Here is a 24708-nt window from a genome sequence, read left to right on the forward strand (position 1 = left end):
CTCTCTCCGGCACAGGGGTTTTTTTTTTCCCCTTCTTAAATCTGTTATCCCAGAGGCGCTACCACTGTCGCTGATGGGCCCGGCCTTGGCCAGCGGCAGGTCCGTTTTGGAGCCAGCTGGCATTGGCTCTATCGGACACAGGGGAAGCTCCTAGCAGCTTCTCACAGAAGCCACCCCTGCAGCCCCCTCTGCTACCAAAACCTTGCTATGCAAACCCAATGCAAATGGAAAAAATGATGACATCAAATTCTCTAAAAACAAATCCATGCAATCTGTTTTTTGTTTTCATTGTCCTAAGATATCAGTGATGAAGACTGTTTTTAATAAGTAGCTAATGAGCCACTGAAATAGCTCTAGTTGCTGAGATTCTTTCTGGGAAGATTGATTAAATTTTTCTACATACTGCAGTAAGAAAGTAGATCTACAGTGCAGTCAACACAGGAAACATTACAAGCCAATCAGTCTTCTGCTTATGATGCTTCTTATGCTGAAACTAATAAATATCGCAGAAATTTGGAATACAGAATAGGACTGGTATGACTTTTCGAATATAGTTAAGAATTTGTGGAATGGTAAGTGTTAGAGATCTTGCTTGTCTTTTAACCCTACTGTCACTGGCAAAGTATTTATTTTAAAATTTTCTGGAGTTCTTACTCTGCTGACCAAGACATGCAAAGTACGCTGACCAAGCATATGGAGATGGTCTTACTCTGCTTTAGAAGGATTAATAGTTTATAGTTAAGATCAAAAGAATGTCCAATGTGTAACGTCATGCATCTTAATTTACCTTAAGTAAATACCACATATATAACATTGCATCACTAACATGCCAAGCGAAGGACAAAGGAGTTAAGAGTTTAGATTTTTTCTGAGCCACAAGGTAGTGTTAATTCTTGTTAAAATAAGTCATCCACAATAGGCACTTAAGGGAAATTCAAAGCTATTACAGCAGATGGCCTGCCAAAAAACTTAAGTTATTTATGACAGTTTAATAATGTTAAATTCTTTGAACATGTGTAAAAATGGAGAAACTTGCAGGTCTAATTCCTGATAATGTGGGCAGCACAGAATTGTATGAGAACACTAATAAATGAATTGCACTGAAAATTCATACAGTTCTTTGTTATGTGCAGTTTGATTTAATGGAGTGTTTCATTGTTGATAGAAGATCAGTAGTTCCTCAAGGAAAGAATATTTTTGTTTACCCTTAATAGGATTCTGTGTGGCACTTGCAGGGTAACTTTTTTGTCACCGTTTTTGTCTGGTCAGGTACCACCAAACAATTTTTATCCAGAAAATTATGAAAAGGACTTCGCTCTTCTAAAATTCCACATATAAGCTGCTTTTCTTTTCCCAACTAAACATGCATGATCATGTAATAGTGTAATATGCTGCTTCTGTAGACCTTTTCAGTTGATTTTTACTTAAGTTGATCTTTCACACAGCATGACTTTTCTGTTCCTTCTGAATCTACATAGCTTTAAAATTATGGAGAGAAGCCCATTTCTATGCTGGTACATTCACTAAGGAAATTCTTAATTTCTTGCTTCAGTATTATTTCAACTGGAGTCTGTGGTATATCAAGCTGTCCCTGAAGGATTTTCTTCTGTATTTCTGACACACAAGAAAAATTTTTCTAGGAAATACCACTGAATAGTATGGTTGATTGGAGTAGAAAATATGTTGCTATTAAGCTGGAATGTAAGGCTTAGCAGAAGAGAAAAGCAGTAGACAGCAGGAAGAAGAATCATGATATATTTGTCATTAAAATACTTCAGTGTGCTTAGAAGTCCAAGTAGGTTTTAATGTTTTTTCAACTTCATATGTACACTTAATGCAAAAAATATTTACCTGGTTTCATGTGATTTAACACTGTGCTTATTGCTCTCAGTGTCCTTTTTCTGATGTGAACATGTCCAAATCAATTTACGGTCTGTTGGAACTTTGTCTTATTTGTAGAAGATTATTTTTCCTAGGATTTTTATTGGGATAGGACTTACAGTTTTAACCATTTAAGGCTGCATAATGTCCCCAGCTGAAAAGTCTTCAAACATTTAGACTGCGGTTTAATAGCTCATTTTGATTCTTGTTTCTGAACGAGTCAAATATGAGACTTCTAAGCTTCGTTGTGTCCTCTTACAATGAACTACTTTAAAGGACTCTAGTTTCCTTGTGCTAGATGGAAATTGCAATCGTGTTCTCATATTTTTTGTTGCCTTTAAGAAGAAAACTAGCACTGAAATTCGCATCTAGTAATTTTTTTTTTTTCTTAGACCATGTTTCTATGCTGAGGGACTCTCTTCTTTTGAACTACATAAAGGTTAAATCAGTCCCAAAATCAAATTCCAAATCAGAACCAAAATAATAATAATAAAAAAGCCATATAATTATTACTTCTCTTTAGTGTATGGAACTTAGTCTTTGCTGCTTTACACACATTGTGCTGTGGGTTGGATCACATTGGACTTCAGTGGTATTTCACTAGAAGTAATACATTAATAACAACATAGTTTTTTCCCCTTCCTGCTAGTATTCCTAGGTCTTTTTTTCAGCTCTTTGGCTGAATTTTACTCTTCAGGTTGACATTATCCTCAACTTTGTGAGGTTAGCTACAGTAAAAACAGTAGCTACAGAAAACAGTAGCTGTTAAGATAAATTTTCAGATTTGAGCACTAAAGTTAATAGCGGCAGGAGAATTTCTGCTTCAGTATTGTGCCTAACTGGATGAGGCTTGAGAGGTAGTCAGGTTTACATGGGATTTTTTTGTATGTTGCTCCATATTTGTTAGTTTGATTTTTTTTTTCCCTTGGCATTTATTGGTTGAGGGTAGTGAACTGACACAATTTCCAGGTGCTTCAGCACCTCTGTTGGCAGGAGACACAATGACTGGGGCTCATACTTTACATTGGGCACCAGAAATCTTGCCTCGTGCTGGAGAACTGCAAACAGCACGTTTTTCTCATTTATACAGGCTTTATAACTGATTTTATGAAAAAGACTAGGAAACATTCATACGCAGTAACTAAAGGGCATGTGGAAAGGACCCATGCTGGAGCAGTTTGTGAAGAACTGCAGCCCGGGGGAAGGACTCACGCTGGAGAAGTTCATGGAGGACTGTCTCCTGTGGGAGGGAGCCCACGCTGGAGTAGGGGAAGGGTGTGAGGGGTCCTCCCCCTGAGGAGGAAGGAGCGGCAGAGGCAACGTGTGATGAACTGACCCCAACCCCCATTCCCCGTCCCCCTGCGCTGCTCAGGGGAGGAGATAGAGAAATTGGGAGTGAAGTTGAGCCCAGGAAGAAGGGAGGGGTGGGGGGAAGGTGTTTTAAGATTTAGTTTTTCTCATTACCTTACTGTGATTTGATTGGCAATAAATGAAATTAATTTTCCCTAGTTGAGTCTGTTTTGCCTGTGATGGTAATTGGTAATTGGTGAGTGATCTCTCCCTGTCCTTATCTTGACCCACGAGCCTTTTGTTATATTTTCTCTCCCCTGTCCAGCTGAGGAGGGGGAGTGATAGAGCGGCTTGGTGGGCACCTGGTGTCCAGCCAAGGTCAACTCACCACAAGTATCTATTCAGAAATTCCCCTCTACCTCCTGCTCACCTGTGCAAGTCCAAGGAGGGTGTACATAGAGCTGACTCCCCACTGCCAACTCTTACTCTGTTGGACTGTGGGGATTGGGGCAGAGTTTTTGCTTACTACTGCTCTGCAGAGGTAGCATTTTGATTGATAGTAGCACACCAGGACCCTGTTCTTTTTTCCACTCTGCAAACCTACCAAGTGAAGGTTCATCTGCGTGCATGATGATTCCACCTAGGTATGAGGATCTTGTGCAGTCCACTAGGAAACCAAGGTTTAATGCCTCTTAATTTCATTAATGGTTATGTTAAGACATTTGTTCTGAAATACTTTTTTTCTTCAAATGTCTTTCTTCCCCTGCTTTTATAGCTTGTCACTTCTTCCTGATTAAGCATTGATCTCTATAAGGCATAATTTGTGATTGTATGCCTTTGTAGCAATAAACTTGATAACGTGAGCTTAAGAATTTCTTCCAAGAATGAGGAAGTGTCATGATTTACACATTTCTTCAAATAAAGAGGACTATATTATTATTACTTAGGAAAATAAAATATTCCTGGTGCTTTTTCAGTTACTGTGATCTTTGACATGGTTTAGTGCAGTTAATTTCTTTTTAAATACTACACTTAGGAATTTTATTACTCAGTAACATAATCAAACTGTGTTGTACTCCTTAATCCTTGTATAAAATGGTATTATATGTCCTGTGCCTTATCGTATCTTTTCATTGTTATAAGTTGCTTTGGAGAAATGCTTGTGAGCTGTAAATGCTTCCTCTTCAGTGAAAAATCTCTGTGGCATGAGAAGTGTGTGCATCTCTTCTCATACTCTTTGTACATTCCTTACGCTTCAAAAATACTGATCTTATGATATGTAGATAATTGGCAGTTACTGAAGTCTCACTGTAGAAGTTGTTTCCTTATCATACCTTTATATTACAAAATCCTAACTTCCAGTTCTTTATTACAGTTCTTTAATAATCTGTCAGTATTTAGTGAAGTGAATGTAAAAAAACAAAACCAAAAAAAAACCCACAAAACTTTAAACAGAAAGGTTGAGTTAAAGCCAGTGTTCGGCTTTTACAACTAGTTATATGTCTTAGTCTCTAAAAGACGGCTATCTTCCATTTCTTAAGCCTGTTTTTATTCATTGTTTCACTCTGAATTATGCCAACAGCTCCAAATTGCTTATGCTTCTCTGATAGACTCTCATCATTATGGCAGTTCTCCCTGGTCCTCTGAAATTTTCTTTCTAGTCAGCGAAAGGAGGAGTTTCCCAGCTTGGCAAGATTTATGTTGATCTAGAATAAATGGTAATTTTTTTTTTCCAGTAAGAAGCAGTGAATCCTTATTGAGGTGTCTGCAGCCTCCTTAGAACAAGTGTTAAATCTCTCTCAGCTATGCATTAAAGCAGGTGAGGCACCGAGCACCCCAGAGCTGTACTCAGTTACCTGAATTGCATGTTGAGTTTATTTCTGCTTGGATTTATGATCATATTTCATCAACATAAGGTATATTCTTAAGCAACAACCTGTTGCTTTTTTAACTTAAGAGAATTTTTATGGAAGTACTGTGTAATAATTATCTGAAAAACAGACACCCAGCACTGTCAGTGAAAGCAGTAGCATTGGGAAAGGGATGGCACAGGAAGCTTTCAGGCTGAGGGCTTTTACTCCCTTTAAAAGCATGTGTTTGCTAGAGCTGCCTGGATGCTGCACCTACCCAAAGGAGAAAAATTTGAATTACCTCAAAAGGTTTTCAGCAGCTCTGAGACTAAAAGCAGATCTTTTCCACAAAAAAAAATTCTGGCATAGTGATACCTTCCTGTGGTTTGAAATATTTCATGCCCCTTAACTGATAAGAAATAGTTGTAGTTATACCAGCAGAAACTTGTTGGTTTGGGCTGCCGCAGAGAGGGCACGCTGACATACCCGTGAGTAGGCATAGCTGTATGCCAGGCTGTGTGGTGAACAAGGCCACAATAATCTGTGTTTTCACAAAAAATAAAGCTGGTTCTTGCCAGCTCCTATTCCCCCCCCCAAAATATTAAAATTCAGCTATGGTTTTTCAAAGGCAGCTTAACCTTTAAGTGTGTCCAGAATTTATCTACAAAATATTCTTTACCTTTTCTCTTTTTTCTCACCTATCTTAAGTAGATTAATTGGTATTGGTCAATATTTATTAAACAAATTCTTGTTTGAACAGAGTAGTATGATTGTTGTGTGGGTTTTTTTGGTTTTGTTGGCTTACTTTTTTTTTTAACAGTTGCAAGCATATGAATATAGTTTATATCTATAGTTGTCCTGTTGCTCCATATGGTCCATTCCCTTTCCTGTCAGCTGAGAATTCCCATCTCAAATTTAATTATGTTCCCCCAAACATTCAAGGACTAGAAGCAGAGCACCTGTTGGGTATCTCTTTAAGACAGTTTAAAGGCTGTATAGTCCTTGATCCATGCATGCTCAGCAGTGACAAATTTGACAGTTCTGATTTTACAGTGCTAGAAGAACAAAATAGCCAATAGTCTTCATCAGCAAACAGATTGGTGACAACTGAGAAACTTGGTGGTAGGTGTAGATATTTAGCCAGAAAAAAAAAAAAAAAAAAACAACTTGCAGCTGGAGAGAAGAGAAATGCAAAATGTCTGTGTTGGAGCATGAGATGTTTTCAATGGCTGAAGTTTCTCAAACCTAACTCATGAAGAGTTTGGTGGAGGCAAATATTGTTTTCAAAGAGGCTTTAATTGATCAAAATCTGAAGAATTTGTAATGGTACTTGAGATTTGTATGCCTTCCTTTAATTGTATATTTCAGATCAATGTTTTTGTGTAGGTCGGTCTTCTGTTTCCTCCCACAGTAGTAATGTGCTGTGCTAGCCAAGTAAAACTCTTATGCTATATAAGGGGGAAAGAGAGGTTCCTGTATACGTTTCTACATATTTTCTGTTCCCTAGGTCTTTTGGTCAAAATGCATATCTTCTTAGAGGTTCTTATTTTTGTAAATATAGCATGCTGGAAAATAAAATTAAAAGGGCATGTAAGAGCAAAATCATTCATAGAGAGCCTAAAAAATAAGAGATGCCCATGGCCTGTAACTATATAATGCTTCAAATCCAAAGCATGCCCATTAGATCTCCCATTTGCGTCTCTGACAATGCTGGTGTAATTCTTACTCCATTTTCTAGTGTTGGAAGTCAGTCTAGTCTTAAATGTTCCGAGAAGCAGAATTCTTTGGCCAGAAGACTTGCGCTGCCTGCAAAATTCAGCTATCCTTGTTCTTCTGTCCACCTCCTCCTTTTATCTAAATCCTCCCATTACTACTTGTTAGACTGGATGTACACTAGTAATGCTTTTCACTTATATTTAAATGTTAACTGCATAGACTGTTTCTATTTTAGTAACTTTTTTGCATCAGTCTCTACTGGTATCTTCTTTCCCTTGCCTCCTGATAATTTTAGAGCAACCAACCATTCATTGTTTTGTTAACTTCTTGGTTGAGTAATAACTAAATTTACTATGGTGTGCTGCTTGTACTGTATGAGCAGAGAGAGAATTATTAGCTGGGACCCCTGAGCAGATAGGTTTAAAAGTGACAGTTAAAACCATACTTTCCTTTTTAATGTACTGTCACACTATCATAATTTTGTTTAATTTTGCTCTATGGTATTTTGCAAAATAATTCTAAAACTATCTTAGGTTTCGCATTTGTCAATGGCACATTTGGGTCCTTCTCCCCTGTTTTGGTTTTTGGTTTGTTTGGGTTTTTTTTTTGTACAGATTTTCTTACTGTGACTGGTATCCACAGTCTCTTTGTACTTGCTATTCTGCCTCAGCTATGGACACATTCAGTAAGATCGGACTTTATAGCAAATAATATGGTCTGTTGTCCTTAGAGATTTCTCCTCTTTCCTCTTGGATTTGATGGTACATGTTAGTTTTGAAATCTTTCATAAGAAAGAACAAGACATATCCTAGGGATTAATCTCAGAGGAAACATTGCCTCAAGTCAACATTAGATATTTCTTCTTTTTCCCTCAAAACACACTTGGAGTTTCTCTAGGGTTTTTGTGGGGTTTTTTTGGGTTGTGGTGGGTTTTTGGGTTTGGTTTGGTTTGGTTTGGGGGTTTTTTTTGGTACTGAGACACACGTGCACAGCCCAGGAGATGTTTTCTTTTAGTTATGATTACAATGCCCAACAATTCTTAAAGCATAGGCTGAAGCTGGGTGGAAAAAATTCTCTGGAGTTTGTCTGTTCCTGAAATGTTACTGAAACAGTAGGTGGAAGAATTTGGATCTTGTTACTTTTCTTGGGGATGTATTAACTGGTATCACCTGAAATCCCCCTTGAGATCTTCTGGCTATCAGTGCATGAGGGCACTTACTTATTTGTTGTACTTGGCTATTCCTTGTGCTTTTTCCAACTAAATTTCAAATGAATTTGTTTGTGTTTATTTTAACTTAACTGAAATTTTTTGAGACCCTTTTTGCTACATAAATCCTAGTGTTACTTGCAGAAATCTCACTGCACATTTGGTGATGGAGCTTTTGCCATGAAGATTATGAGACTCTTTTACTCTCCTAGTGTATTTTGAATTTGCCTAGCAATTTCAGAGTAGGACAGCAGCAGTAGCTTTTTGTTTTCTTTTCTTTTTTAATGTATGGAATACAATGTACGTCTTCGTTTACCTTCCTCTTCTAGTGTACATCTGGATTTCTCTTTGCACCTGAAGTATTTCTCTAATTTTGTTTCTTTGAGGTTCTTTGACCCATTTGGGCATGGGATTTGGATATATCACTGTACTGTTTCCAGAAATTTATATTATTACAGAACTAATACTATGTATGCCATGTATATCAAATGTGGGTGTCCAGGGTCTTGTGTACCAAATAGTTTTCAGGGAGAAGAAAGAAACAGAGTGTGCTGTTGCATTTAGGTGACATATAGTCAGCTTTAATTAGAAAAATCAAAGAACAACAAGTGGTCTATATGCTGCTTTCTGGCTTTTGTGATCCCATGTGAGATTATAGAACACGAGTAATTATTCCTGCTATGCTGAACAGAAGAAGTACGTTCTGTAACCCACCTTGTAACACACATGAATCATGGAAAAGCTTTTTATAATTTGGCTCAGAACATGTAAAGGGATGGCTTTTAGCAAGCCTGAAAGCTTTAAGCTTTTGGGAAGGGGGGATTAAAAAAATAAATCTATATATATCTTTCATCCTTACTAGAAATTAGAAATGACAGGTGGTGCCACATTTTTAACTTTTGCACATTTCAGTGGTGTTGCTACTGCCTTTTTTGTTAATATTTTCAATGATTCTTAGGGCTTTTTTAGTACGGTTCTGTTTCCTTCAGTTGTGAAACAAACTGTTTGCAAAGGCTTTTATTCATCTTTTTTGTTGTTAAATTAAAATGGACTGATGGGTTGAAACAGAGGAGTTACTCTCGTGCAACAAAATAAATGGAAAGCAAACTGTCAGAGAGGAGAGGAAACAACTTGAGCAATAATTCTACACTTGACGAAACCTAGGAATGTCCAACAACCTCCTTGGAGCTTGATTTGACACTGCAGTGAAGTCAGTGATTGTCTTCTCCTGTTCAGAGTAGCACCTGCGCATATGTTTAACTGTTTTGCTGACTCAGCATTAGTTTATCATAGCCATGTGCTTTTTTATTTTATGTAGGTTTTTAAATCATACTATTGTACTGAATTTCTGAGTACATCCAGAACTTGATGTTTGTTTTTCTTCATGCTTTCTTTAAGCAGAGTGTGAATGGAGTAGAGAGTCATAATTTGGTTTTGCTCATTTTTTTCATTTATAGGGGAATGTCTGAGAGATTAAGGTCAGAGAGGTACATTTTCCATTTTGGGCATGAGTTTTTGTCATTTGTGGGGAGGGACTTCTGTTGCCTTACAGCTTCTTCCAGGGAAGTTACATTTTTGTAATGCACACACTTGACTACATTTATAGAATTTTTATGGTACCTAAAGCCCTGAACTTCTGAATGAAGCCTTCACCCCAGAGCAGTCTCTCTGACCAGAAGATAAAACAAATGATCTCCTGCCTTCTGTCCAATTGCTATACAAAGATACTGTCCTTAATCCTTGTGCAATGTGGCAGCCAGCAGCTTGACCATCAAAAATAACTGAGCTGAAACCTTTATTTTATCCTTGAGATAGTGAAGACTTTATTTTCTTGAGAAATCCAAAAGTTCTTCTGGATTTTGGACAGGATTCAACTAACTGTGATGATTTTATTATCTTCACTCAAAGGAAGAATGCATCATGACCGTGAAGTCTTTTGAAGTGATGTGCTCTGAACAGCAGTGTCATATCTGGCTTGTCAGAAGTCAGCCAGTTCTTTCTTATCATAGAATCATAGAATCATAGAATGTCCTGAGTTGGAAGGGACCCACAAGGATCATCAAGGCCAACTCCTGTCCCTGCATAGGACAACCCCAAAATTCACCCCATATGTCTGAGGGCACTGTCCAAATGCTTCTTGAATGTTGTCAGGCTTGGTGCCATGGCTACCTCCCTGGGGAGCCTGTTCCAGTGCTCCACCACCCTCTGGGTGAGGAACCTTTTCCTAATGTCCAGCCTAAACCTCCCCTGGCATATCTTCCTGCCGTTCCCTCAGGTCCTATCATTGGTCGCCAGGGAGAAGAGATCAGCGCCTGCCCCTCCTCCTTCCCTTGTGAGGAAGCTGTAGACCGCAATGAGGTCTCCCCTCAGTCTCCTCTTCTCCAGGCTGAACAGACCAAGTGACTTCAGCCACTCCGCATACGGCTTCCCCTCTAAACCCTTCACCATCTTTGTGGCTCTCCTCTGGACACTCTCTAGTAGCTTCATATCCTTTTTGTACTGTGGGGCCCAAAACTGCAGACAGCACTCAAGATGAGGCCGCACCAGTGCAGAGTAGAGCAGGACAATCGCCTCCCTCGACTGGCTAGCAATACAGTGCTTGATGCACCCCCAGACACGGTTGGCCCTCCTGGCTGCCAGGGCACACTGTTGGCTCATGTTCAACTTGCCGTCGACCAGAACCCCCAGATCCCTCTCCGTGGGGCTGCTCTCCAGCCTATCATTCCCCAGTCTGTATGTACATCCAGGGCTGCCATGTCCCAGGTGCAAAATCCGGCACTTGCCCTTGTTAAACTTCATACGGTTGGTGACTGCCCAGCTCTCTAATTTGTCCAGATCTCTCTGCAGGGCCTCTCTGCCCTTGAGTGTGTCAATGGCTCCTCCCAATTTTGTGTCATCAGGAAACTTTGATAACAAACCATCCAGTCCTGCATCCAAGTCGTTTATGAAGATATTGAAGAGCACTGGCCCCAAGATGGATCCCTGCGGAACCCTGCTAGTGACTGGTCACCAGCCCGATGTAACCCCATTTACTATAGGCCTTTGAGCCTGACCTGTCAGCCAATTGCTCACCCATTGTGTTATGTGTTTATCCAGCTGTATGCTGGACATTTTGTCCAGGAGGATACTTTGAGAGACAGTATCGAAGGCTTTACTGAAGTCCAAAAAGATTACATCGACTGGCTTCCCTTGGTCAACTAGGTGGGTGATCTTGTTTGTTAAGCAAACTTCTTGACATCATTTTCTCCAAGCCTTCTCTGCTGGTAGCGGAGTTGTCAAATATGTTGAAGAATGAATACAGCTGTGTCATTTGTCTGTTTTTGGTACTGAAGCCTGTGTCTTATGTCTTGTTCAGCTGGTGACTACATATGGATGTTGAAAGTAATTTGAAGTGTGATTGCTCCTTTTGAGACTCCACAAGTGTGGCTTCTCTGAAATACTGAGAAGTTTTTAACAGTGGATGGTGAATAATTTCAACCAATAAATCCAAATGTATTTCTTTCTTATTGGTCTGAATAAAGAATTTGAATCCTTCTCCAAAAAATATGATGCTATTTTAGTGTCCTATAACATTTCTATAAGGTAGGAAATCACCAGGACTCTGCTCTGTAAAAGTGCCTCACTGATAATTTGTTTTCCTTTGTACTGTTTTATATTATCCTGTCTTTAATGCCATACACCTGTCTGTCTTCCTGTGGCACAGGCTGAAAGAAAATTGAAAATGTGTGTAGGCACTGAAGAGGAAGAGTGCTTTTGGGTTCAGCCAGTGGGCTCTCTGCACACTCATGAACATTAGCCAGGTTAAACAAGAGGATTACTTTGTCCTGCAGGGGAAGTGTTGCAGTAGGTTAGCAGGCCTTGAGGTGGGGTCCCTCTACTGGAGTTTGGATGGTCAGTCTGTATTGTGATGGAGGAGCTTGAGTATAGAGATCACTGTTTAATGAGGTTGTGGGCTGTCAACAAAGGTGTCTGGTCATGATTTTAATATCTTCATCTGTGCTGAACATCACTTCAGGATGGCAGTGGCTACTAGAGTATTCATCTTTGTTTGGTAGCCACAAAACAAAGAGCAATCTGTTAGGTTTTGTCCTCATTACTGTTGTCATATAGATGATGATGAACCTTGTCAACCTGATGTTTTGAAAACATGAAAGCAGTGTCACTGACTTGTGTCTTAAAACTGGTAGTTTTTTCCTGTCCTGGTTTCAGCTGGGTTAGAGTTAATTTTCTTCCTAGTAGCTGGTATAGTGCTGTGTTTTGGATTTAGGATGACAATAATGTTGATGTTTTAGTTGTTGCTAAGTAGTGTTTATACTGGTCAAGGACATTTCAGCTTCTCATGCCCTGCCAGTGAGAAGCTGGGAGGGGACACAGCCAAGACAGCTGACCCAGACTGGCCAAAGGGCTATTCCATACCACATGACGTCATGCCCAGTATATAAACTGGGGGGAGTTGGCCAGGGGGCGGCAACTGCTGCTCGGGGACTGGCTAGGCATCTGTTGGCGGATGGTGAGCAATTGCATTGTGCATCACTTGCTTTGTATATTTTTTCATTATTATTATTGTTGTTGTTGTTGTTGTTGTTGTTGTTGTTATTATCATTATTTTCCCTTCCTTTTCTGTCCTATTAAACTGCCTTTATCTATACCCACGAATTTTACTTTTTTTTTTTTTTCAGATTCTCTCCCCCATGCCACTGGGCAGAGAGGGGGGAGTGAGCAAATGGCTGTGTGGTGTTTCACTGCCTACCGGGTTAAACCACAACAGTCGTCTTTGGCGCCCAGTGTGGGGCATGAAGGGTTGAGATAACAACAGATCTGACCAGAGCGTGTTAAAACAAATTTGTTATAAGCATTCATTTCATTATATTAGTTTAGTAGTCACTGGTCACAATGTTGATTTCCTTGCTCTCAAAGTTGTTGTATTTGTTCTCAGAGTTGTGTTGTGTAACACCTTACTTGCCGTATATACTGTTTATCAGTATTTATGTGCTGTTTATCACCTCTGGGAGTTGGATTAAGGCTATCACTGTGCTGTACTGTGTAACACTGGCTTATGGTATGATAAAATTATTGGTCGTGAGACCAATCTGGGATTTGTACTCAGCATTGCTGTCACCTCTGTACTTCGGGAGCCATCTCTTGGAAACTATTAATAATTACACTCTTTACCTTTTCTCCTCAAAGAACCCCTCTATGGGGGAGACAGGGGGGAACACTTTCCCCCGCTACTTCACCTTCCCTTTTTCCTTCAGGCTAGTTACAACAGCTCTTCAGAATTTTAAATATCCTTGGGATGTTCAAACCAGCGTGTTCCTATTGCTATGTCTCCTGAATATGCATCAGGTCTTGTTTACAGTTAAACAACTATTTAGAGAATACCACCCAGAGATCTACCCCCACGACAGGCACTGCGCCTAATCCAACCCCCGCGACAGGCACCGCTAAACCAGAGAACCAACCTGTGCCGGAATCAGTTGCCCCTATACACAAGAAGAAATACATAAGAAAATCAGCTCGTTTAGTAAGGGATGAAGATGAACCAGGGCCATCACAAGAACAGGGGGAAGAGGCAGAACCCATAACTGAGATGCTATCCACCCAATCCCTATCCTTGATTGAGCTGTGAGATATACAAAAAGATTTCAGCCGTTGTCCAGGCGAGCACATTGGATTTAGGATGAGAATAATGTTGCTAAGTAGTGCTTACACTGGTCAAGGACTTCTCAGCTTCCCAGGCTCTGCCAGGTGCACAAGAAGCTGGGAGGGGGCACAGCCAGGACGGCTGACCCAGACTGGCCAAAGGGCTATTCCGTACCGTATGATGTCATGCTCAGTATATAAACTGGGGGAAGAAGAAGGAAGGGGGGACGTTTGGTGTGATGGTGTTTGTCTTCCCAAGTAACCGTTACGCATGATGGAGCCCTGCTTTCCTGGGGATGGCTGAACACCTGCCTGCCGATGGGAAGTAGTGAATGAATTCCCTGCTTTGCTTTGCTTGCGCGCGCAGCTTTTGCTTTCCCTATTAAACTGTCTTTATCTCAACCCATGAGTTTTCTCACTTTTACTCTTCCAATTCTCTCCCCCATCCCATTGTGGGGGAGTGAGCGAGCAGCTGTGTGGTACTTAGTTGCTAGCTGGGGTTAAACCACCACACCTCTCCATGAAGTAAAATGAAAAAGATGGGGCTAGACAGACAATACAGTATTCTAAGAAAATTCCCCCTAAAAAATCAGTTTACATTTAATAACTTGCATATAAAAATTGTATAAACCACACTTTTTCCATCACAAAGCTTAAATATGTTATCTGAAGCAATTTATCATCAGGTTGAAATAAAGTTATCATATTTAAGATAGCAGTTTGCAGACAGAAGATGCATGCTTCTACCTTGCACTGTTTTATTTCGTTATTTAGGGATTATTTAGCACACATTAATGCCACGGAACATTCTTCAGTTCGCATGTGTAGCAAACAATTCCAGTCCGTAGTAAGTGACAGATGCCAAACTCATCTGAAAAGGCCGAGACTAATTCATGATCTGGAAAAACCCACACAGTAACACCCAGAAGTATGATAATGGACATCTGAGAACAAAATTTGGCACATATTCCTTACAAAATTTGTGCCTTGATGACTGATGATAAAGGACTCTTAGACACAACAGCCCAGTCTGAGACAAGATTCCTCCTTTGAGAGTGAAACCAAAATGAAAGAAAGAAAAGCTTATAAGAAATTCTCAGCAATTTATACTGAACCAGGTGATGCAAAGTTGGCACTGGAATACTGCCTTGGTTAACATCCTGATTTGGACCAGATGCTTCTAGGTCTAATACCTAAAGTGCATCAACTTCATATGAACAAGGAAAAAAGCCTTTAACATGCAGGCAAGAAGTACTGGGAAAGCACCAGAAATACAAGAGCACTCATGGAAGCCTCATGAAGATTGATCCACTTTCGTACAAGAGTAAGAGTACAAACAGTTCTAAGAAACTCCTATGGATACTGAGAATAATTTTATGGGGAAGGGCTTCTGTTATTAGAAGTTATAGCAGTTAAATAAAGATTATCAGAAAAACACAGGGCCAGAATGGATACAGAAGAGATTACAGAGTCCTGTAGCTCAGCCAACGAGGTGTGAAAGAACAGCAAGATCTGAAACATCCCAAATCTGTAAGATGAGCAAAACCAATGCTTCCCTTTTGCTAGCACTACCGCTCACATAAGCAATTCAGGAATCGTATGAGCAGAAAAATAACTCTACTAACAAAAGTGATCAGTTTTCTGGGCTTAAATCTTTAGATCAATTTAGCTCTAGCATCAAAACTTCACTGAGTTACACTATTCCACTATTGGCATTTTACTTTTCCTCTGTTTCTGGGACAGCCAGCAACTAAAAGAAAGGTAGAAGAAACATGATAAATCAACAGGTGTGTCCTGGTTTCAGCTGGGACAGAGTTAATTTTCTTCCTAGTAGCTGGCATAGTGCTGTGGTTTGGATTTAGGATGAGAATAATGTTGATAACACACTGATGGTTTAGTTGTTGCTAAGTAGTGCTTACACTGGTCAAGGACTTCTCAGCTTCCCAGGCTCTGCCGGGTGCACAAGAAGCTGGGAGGGGGCACAGCCAGGACAGCTGACCCAGACTGGCCAAAGGGCTATTCCGTACCATATGATGTCATGCTCAGTATATAAGCTGGGGGGAGTTGGCTGGGGGGCGGTGATAGCTGCTTGGGGACGTGCTGGGCATCGTTCAGCGGGTGGTGAGCAATTGCATCGTGCATCACTTGCTTTGTATATCATTATTAATTACTACTACTACTACTATTTTACTTTATTTCAATTATTAAACTGTTCTTATCTCAACCCATGAGTTTTCTCACTTTTACTCTTCCGATTCTCTCCCCCATCCCACCGGGGGGGGGGGGGGGGAGGGTGAGCGAGCAGCTGTGTGGTGCTTGGTTGCTGGCTGGGGTTAAACCACGACAGTCCTTTTTGGCACCCAACATGGGGCACAAAGGGTTTGAGATAAAAACAGATTAACCAGAGCGCATTAAGGAATTTATATCTGTTAACAGTTGCTGGTCATAATTTTGATTCATCTGTTCTCGGTATTAGTCTACTTGATCTGCACCATGCTCTTGTTTTTGCAGTACGTGTTAAAGACTGGTGTTGGGTTTTGCAGGTTGCTGTGCTCTGCCGTGATTAGTGATGTTTTGCCTGGGAGATTTGTTATTAAAACACTGGCCTTGAGCATTATCTGGTATTTGGGTTCTGTAGTGAAGCCATTACTGTACTTCAGGTACCACCTCGTGGAGACAATTAGCAATTATACCTCTTCCTCTGAGGGGTTTTTTATGGAGGAAATACAGAATGGCACCTTCGCTACCTTCTTCTATGATGTTTCCTCCTTCATTACAGTAACTTTTCGGTATCTTGAGCATCCTTGGATAGTTAAGATACTTCTATTGGTATTTCTTGGGAATATTGTTTCGGTTTTGTCTAAGGTTAATAAGCAATTTAAGAATATCATCCAGAGATCTGCCCCAAGGCTGGACAGATATGAGTGGCAGGGTGTGTGGGATAGCATGGGCAAATGCCTAGGACAGCAGGCACCTCCAATGTTCTGGAACTTCACCCCCGAACAAGTGCAGAATCCTGAAAAGCTAGTAAAGTATTTGGAAAAAGGATGCCGTCACCCTGGCAACTCCAGAGAGAGACAAATCACTGCAACGTGCTGGGGCCTGGCCCATGCCTACCGAGCCCTATTCAACAGTATTCAGAACCCTCAAGGGGAGGAGAAGGTCTCTGGATCTGACGACAAAGCGACGGGCACTGCGGCTACTCTGACCCCCCACAACAGGCACTGCGGCTGAACCAGAGAACCAACCCGTGCCAGTATCAGTCGCCTCTATACACAAGAAGAAATGTTGGAAGCGAAAGTCAGCTCGTTTAGTAAGGGAAGAAACTCTTCCCCTACTAAGGGAAGAAGTGGACGAGGCAGACTACTCTGAAGCAGGGCCATCACAAGAACAGGAGGAGGAAGTGGCAGAATTCATAAACGAGGCAGTAACCACCCGATCCCTGTCCCTGAGTGAGCTGCGAGACACGCGAGAAGATTTCAGCCGTCCTCCAGGCGAGCACATTGTCACCTGGCTGCTCCGATGCTGGGATAACGGGGCCAGTAGCCTGGAATTGGGGGGTAGGGAAGCCAAGCAGCTGGGATCCCTTTCTAGGGAAGGGGGCATTGACAAAGCGATTGGAAAAGGGGCACAAGCCCTCAGCCTCTGGAGGTGACTCCTGTCAGGCGTGAAGGAAAGGTATCCCTTCAAGGAAGATGTTATATGTCACCCAGGCAAGTGGACCACCATGGAGAGAGGTATCCAGTACCTGAGGGAATTAGCCATGCTGGAGGTGACTTATGGTGACTTGGACAACAAGCAGTTATCCAAAGATCCAGGTGAAGTCCGGTGCACACAGCCTATGTGGCGGAAGTTGGTACAGAGCGCACCAGCGTCACATGCCAACTCATTGGCAGTAATGACCTGGAAAGACGGAGAGGGACAAACGGTAGATGAATTGGCTGGCCAACTCTAGCAATACAAAGGAAGTCTCTCTTCCTCCCTCGTCTCGGCTGTGGAGAAACTGTCCCAGGAGGTCCAGCAACTCAAAGAGGATATGTCCTGCTCCCCACCTGTACAGACCAGTATCATCTCAGCTATTAGGAGTAAGCGTCCCTCTCCTCAAGAGAGAGGATATAGTGGATACACGTCACCGGCCACCCTGTGGTTTTACCTGCGTGACCACGGAGAGGACATGAGGAAGTGGGATGGAAAGTCTACCTCGACCCTAGAGGCACGGGTACGTGAGTTGCAAGGAAGTAGCCGGGAGGCATACGGACAGGAACAGGAAGACCCACCTCATTAACACGTGGCTCAGAGGCTGGTGCCAGCGGTGGAATTTTGGGTTTTTCAATCATGGGGCAGTTTGCATGGCACCAGGCCTGCTGGAGACAGACGGGGTTCACCTGTCGCAAAGGGGGAAAAGGATTCTGGCTCAGGAGCTAGCAGGCCTCATTGAGAGAGCTTTAAACTAGATGTGAAGGGGGAAGGGGATAAAACCTGGCTTGCTTGGGATGAGCCTAGGGGTGGCATGCCTGTGTTGAAGAAGAGATCAACAGCCCAACTGAAGTGCATTTACACCAATGCACGCAGCATGGGCAATAAGCAGGAGGAGCTGGAAGCCACTGTGCGGCAGGAAAACTATGATGTGGTCGCCATCACGGAAACATGGTGGGATGACTCACACAACTGGAGTGCTGCAATGGATGGCTACAAGCTCTTTAGAAGGGACAGGCGAGGAAGGAGAGGTGGTGGGGTAGCCTTGTACGTTAGAGAGTGTTTTGACTGTCTAGAACTCAACGACGGTAATGGTAAGGTTGAGTGCTTATGGGTAAAGATCAGGGGGAAGGCTAAGAAGGCAGATATCCTGGTGGGAGTCTGTTATAGACCACCCAACCAGGATGAGGAAACAGATGAAGCATTCTACAAATGGTTGGCTGAAGTCTCACAATCTCTAGCCCTTGTTCTCGTGGGAGACTTCAACTTACCAGATCTCTGCTGGAAATACAACACAGCAGAGAGAAAGCAGTCTCGGAGGTTCCTGGAGTGTGGGGGAGATAGATAGATAACTTCCTGATGCAGCTGGTAAGTGAGCCAACCAGGGGAGGTGCCCCGCTGGACCTGCTGTTTACGAACAGAGAGGGCCTGGTGGGCGATGTGGTGGTCGGAGGCTGTCTTGGGCTCAGTGACCATGACATGACAGAGTTTTTGATTCTTGGAGAAGTAAGGAAGGGGGTCAGCAAAACCGCTACCCTGAACTTTAGGAGGGCAGACTTTGGATTGTTTAGGAGTCTGGTTAACAGAGTCCCTTGGGAGGCAGTCCTGAAGGGCGAAGGAGTCCAGGAAGGCTGGATGTTATTCAAGAAGGAAATCTCAAAGGCGCAGGAGCAGGCCGTCCCCATGTGCCGTAAGTCGAGCAGGCAGGGGAGAAGACCGGCCTGGCTGAACAGAGAGCTTTGGCTAGAACTCAGGGGAAAAAAGGAGAGCCTACCACCTTTTGAAGAAGGGGCAGGTGACTCAGGAGGACTACAAGGATGCTGTGAGGTTACGCAGGGAGAAAATTAGAAAGGCGAAGGCCCAGCTAGAACTTAAACTGGCCACCGCCATTAAAGATAACAAAAAATGTTTTTACAATTATATCAGTGACAAAAGGAGGGCCAGGGAGAATCTCCCTCCTTTGTTGGATACAGAAGGTAACCTTGCCACGAAGGATGAGGAGAAGGCAGAGGTACTTAATGCCTTCTTTGCCTCAGTCTTTAATAGTCAGACTGGTCATCCTCGGGGTTTTCAGGCCCCTGAGCTGGGAGATGGAGATAGGATGCAGAATGAAGCCTCAGTTGTCAAAGAGCTGGCAGTCACCGACCTGCTCCTCCACCTGGATGCTCACAAGTCCATGGGGCCAGATGGGATCCACCCGAGGATACTGAGGGAGCTGGCAGAGGAGCTGGCCAAGCCACTCTCCATCATTTATCAGCAGTCCTGGTCAACCGGGGAGGTCCCAGATGACTGGAAGCTAGCAAATGTGACACCCCTCTACAAGAAGGTTCGGAAGGAGGATCCAGAGAACTACAGGCCTGTCAGCCTGACCTCGGTGCCGGGAAAGGTCATGGAGCAGATCATCTTGAGTACCATTACGCGGCACGTGCGGGACAATGGGGGGATCGGGCTCAGCCAGCATGGGTTTATGAAAGGGAGGTCCTGCTTCTCTAACCTGGTCTCCTTCTATGACAAGGAGACCCGCTTAGTGGATGAGGGGAAGGCTGTGGATGTTGTCTACTTGGACTTTAGTAAGGCTTTTGACACTGTCTCCCACAGCATTCTCCTGGAGAAGCTGGCTGCTCACGGCTTGGATAAGTGCACTCTGTGCTGGGTTAAAAACTGGCTGGACGGCCAAGCCCAGAGAGTGGTGGTGAATGGAGTCAAATCCAGTTGGTGGCCAGTCATGAGTGGTGTTCCCCAGGGCTCAGTGTTGGGGCCAGTTCTGTTCAATATCTTCATTGATGATCTGGATGAGGGGATTGAGTGCACCCTCAGTCAGTTTGCAGACGACACCAAGTTGGGTGGAAGTGTCGATCTGCTGGAGGGCAGGAAGGGCCTACAGAGGGACTTGGACAGGCTGGATCTTTGGGCTGAAGCCAACTGTATGAGGTTCAACAAGGCTCAGTGCCGGGTCCTGCACTTGGGTCACAACAACCCCATGCAATGCTACAGGCTGGGGGAGGAGTGGCTGGAGAGCTGCCTGGCGGAAATGGACCTGGGGGTGTTGGTTGACAGCTAGCTGAACATGAGCCAGCAGTGTGCTCAGGTGGCCAAGAGGACCAATGGCATCCTGGCTTGTATCAGGAATAGTGTGGCCAGCAGGACCAGGGAGGTGATAGTGCCCCTGTACTCGGCATTGGTGAGGCCGCACCTTGAATCCTGTGTTCACTTTTGGGCCCCTCACTCCAAGAAGGACATGGAGGTGCTGGAGCGTGTCCAGAGAAGGGCAATGAAGCTGGTGAAGGGTCTAGAGCACAAGTCTGGTGAGGAGCGGCAGAGGGAGCTGGGGTTGTTTAGTCTGGAGAAGAGGAGGCTGAGGGGAGACCTTATTGCTCTCTACAGCTGCCTGAAAGGAGGCTGTAGTGAGGTGGGGGTCGGTCTCTTCTCCCTAGTAACAAGCGATAGGACGAGAGGAAATGGGCTCAAGCTGCGCCAGGGGAGGTTTAGGTTGGATATTAGGAAAAACTTCTTCACCGAAAGGGTAGTCAGGCATTGGAACAGGCTGTTCAGGGAAGTGGTTGAGTCCCCATCCCTGGAGGTATTTAAAAGAAGGGTAGACGTGGTGCTCGAGGACATGGTTTAGTGGTGGACTTGGCAGTGCTAGATTAACGGTTGGACTCGATGATCTTAAGGGTCTTTTCCAACCCTAATTATTTTATGGTTCTATGAAAAACAGTGACAAAAGGGGGATCTTCCAGGAAAGTTGCTGCTCCAGTTTCCAGTGAGCAGTTCCCCAGGCAGAGCAGAAGGGCTGATCTTACTCCTGATCTTAATAAAGGGACTTCTGATTCGCATTTACAAGAAGCGAGTAACGAATGCTATGACCAGGACTAGAGGGGCCCTGCCTCCAGCCAGGTGGAGGAAGGGGACAACCGGGTTTACTGGACTGTGTGGATTCAATGGCCTGGCACATCAGCCCCACAGGAGTATAAGGCTCTAGTGGACACCGATGCACAGTGTACCCTCATGCCATCAAGCGGTAAAGGGGCAGAACCCATCTGTATTTCTGGAGTGACAGGGGCATCCCAAGAGCTGACTGTATTGGAGGCTGAACTGAGCTTAACCGGGAAGGAGTGGCAGAAGCACCCCATTGTGACTGGCCCAGAGGCCCCGTGCATCCTTGGCATAGACTACCTCAGGAGAGGGTATTTCAAGGACCCAAAAGGGTACTGGTGGGCTTTTGGTATAGCTGCCTTGGAGACGGAGGAAATAATTAAACAGACCCTGCCCGGTCTCTCGAAGGACCCTTCTGTTGTGGGGTTGCTGAGGGTCAAAGAACAACAGGTGCCAATTGCTACCACAACAGTGCACCGGCGGCAATATCGCACCAACCGAGACTCCCTGATTCCCATCCGTAAGCTGATTCATCGACTGGAGAGCCAAGGAGTGATCCGCAAGATTCGCTCACCTTTTCACAGTCCCATATGGCCAGTGCGAAAGGCTAATGGAGAGTGGAGACTAACAGTACACTACCGGGGCCTGAATGAAGTCACGCCGCCGCTGAGCGCTGCCGTGCCGGACATGCTAGAACTTCAATATGAACTGGAGTCAAAGGCAGCCAAGTGGTATGCCACGACTGATTTCGCTAATGCGTTTTTCTCAACCCCTTTGGCAGCAGAGTGCAGGCCACAGTTTGCTTTCACTTGGAGGGGCCTCCAGTACACCTGGAATCGACTGCCCCAGGGGTGGAAACACAGCCACACCATTTGCCATGGACTGATCCAGACTGCACTGGAACAGGGTGGGGCTCCGGAACACCTGCAATACATTGATGACATCATCATACGGGGCAATACAGCAGAAGAGGTTTTTGAGAAAGGGAAGAACATAGTCCAAATCCTTCTGGAGGCCGGCTTTGCCATAAACAAAGTAAGGTCAAGGGACCTGCACAGGAGATCCAGTTCTTAGGAATAAAATGGCAAGATGGACATCGTCAGATCCCAATGGATGTGATCAACAAAATAACAGCCGTGTCTCCACCAACCAGCAAAGAGGAAACACAGGCTTTCTTGGGCATTGTGGGTTTTTGGAGAATGCATATTCCAAATTACAGTCTGATCGTAAGCCCTCTCTGTGAAGTGACCCAGAAGAAGAACGATTTCAAATGGGGCCCTGAGCAACAACAAGCCTTTGAACAAATTAAACGGGAGATAGTTCGTGCAGTAGCCCTTGGGCCAGTCCGGGCAGGGCAAGATGTCAAAAATGTGCTCTACACCGCAGCTGGGGAGAACGGCCCTACCTGGAGCCTCTGGCAGAAAGCACCAGGGGAGACTCGAGGTCGACCCCTAGGGTTTTGGAGTCGGGGATACAGAGGATCCGAGGCCTGCTATACTCCCACTGAGAAAGAGCTATTGGCAGCATATGAAGGGTCTCAAGCCGCTTTGGAAGTGGTTGGTACTGAAGCACAGCTCCTCCCGTGACTGCCGGTGCTGGCCTGGATGTTCAAAGGGAGGGTCCCTTGTACACATCATGCAACTGATGCTACGTGGAGTAAGTGGGTCGCACTGATCACACAACGGGCTCGAATAGGAAACCCCAGTCGCCCAGGAATCTTGGAAGTGATCATGGAGTGGCCAGAAGGCAAAGATTTCGGAATATCGCCAGAGGAGGAGGTGACGCCTGCTGAGGAGGCCCCACGGTATAATAAACTGCCAGAAAATGAGAAGCAATATGCCCTGTTCACTGATGGGTCCTGTCGTCTTGTGGGGAAGCATCGGAGGTGGAAAGCTGCTGTATGGAGCCCTATACGACAAGTCACAGAAACTGCTGAAGGAGAAGGTGAATCAAGTCAGTTTGCAGAGGTGAAAGCCGTCCAGCATGGCTTTGGATATTGCTGACCGAGAAAAGTGGCCAGTGCTCTATCTCTATACTGACTCATGGATGGTGGCAAATGCCCTGTGGGGGTGGTTGCAGCAATGGAAGCAGAGCAACTGGCAGCGCAGAGGCAAACCCATCTGGGCTGCTGCATTGTGGCAAGATATTGCTGCCCGGATAGAGAACCTGGCTGTAAAAGTACATCACGTAGGTGCTCACGTACCCAAGAGTGGGGCCACTGAAGAACATCAAAACAATCAGCAGGTGGATGAGGCTGCTAAGATTGAAGTGGCTCAGGTGGATCTGGACTGGCACCATAAGGGTGGATTATTTCTAGCTTGGTGGGCCCATGACACCTCAGGCCATCAAGGAAGAGATGCAACATACAGATGGGCTCGTGATCGAGGGGTGGACTTGACCATGCACACTATTGCACAGGCTATCCATGAACGCGAAACGTGCGCTGCAATCAAGCACCCTATCATGCACCAGCCTCCGGGAAAATCGCACGATACGATGGACTGTTAAAGACTACACTGAGAGCAATGGGTGGTGGGACATTCAAACACTGGGATACACATTTAGCAAAGGCCACCTGGTTAGTCAACACTAGGGGATCTGCCAATCGAGCTGGCCCTGGCCCATCAGGGCTTTTACGTACTGTAGAGGGGGATAAAGTCCCTGTAGTGCATGTAAAAAATATGCTGGGGAAGACGGTCTGGGTTACTCCTGCCTCGGGCAAAGGCAAGCCCATTCGTGTGATTGCTTTTGCTCAAGGACCTGGGTGCACTTGGTGGGTGATGCGAAAGGATGGGGAAGTCTGATGTGTACCTCAAGGGGGTTTGATTTTGGGTGAGAATAGCCAATGAACTGAATGGTATGATGTTAATTGCTATATAATACTGGATGTCATCACTTCTATGGTGGCTATATGCCATATCAATGGTATTACAGTAAGAATCACCCAGATTAATAAAGAATGAACTTTGATGAAACCGAGCAAAGTGCAGCGGTGATGGAACCAGGACTGGCTTCAGCATGCAACAATCCAACAGCGCACACCATCTCTCCTGCCCTGAAGGACTGTTATGACAGATGGAGCCCAATGTCATGGACTGGATGAACTCAACGGACATTTTAGAGGGATGGCCCATAGACTAAGGGAATGATATCTGTGTGTATATATCAAAATACAGGAAAGGTGGTGGTGACTAATTGGAATGTATTGGAAAGTGTAAGACCTGGGCATGACATATATGGTATGGAATAAGCGTGGATATTGTCCTGGTTTCAGCTGGGATAGCGTTGATTTTTCTTCCTAGTAGCTGGCATAGTGCTGTGGTTTGGATTTAGGATGAGAATAATGTTGATAACACACTGATGTGTTAGTTGTTGCTAAGTGGCGCTCACACTGGTCAAGGACTTCTCAGCTTCCCAGGCTCTGCCCAGTGCACAAGGAGCTGGGAGGGGGCACAGCCAGGACAGCTGACCCAGACTGGCCAAAGGGCTATTCCATACCGTATGATGTCATGCCCAGTATATAAACTGGGGGAGTTGGCCAGGGGGCAG

The 24708-nt window shown here is 44.1% G+C and overlaps 1 protein-coding gene across 1 annotated transcript in view; it reads left to right on the forward strand.

The window, feature by feature from the left end:
* Positions 1-17350: 17350 nt before the first annotated feature.
* The window catches only part of LOC148054125 (ADP-ribosylation factor-like protein 15), a 184542-nt gene continuing 177184 nt past the window's right edge, over positions 17351-24708 (forward strand). Inside the window, exon 1 of the mRNA XM_087770887.1 lies at positions 17351-17443. Coding sequence (XP_087627013.1) covers positions 17351-17443 — 93 coding nt within the window. The remainder of the gene's footprint in view (positions 17444-24708) is intronic.

Source organism: Nipponia nippon, unplaced genomic scaffold, assembly GCF_047370975.1.
Source record: "Nipponia nippon isolate SJK-2023a ecotype South Korea unplaced genomic scaffold, ASM4737097v1 scaffold_34, whole genome shotgun sequence".
Lineage (NCBI taxonomy): Eukaryota > Metazoa > Chordata > Aves > Pelecaniformes > Threskiornithidae > Nipponia > Nipponia nippon.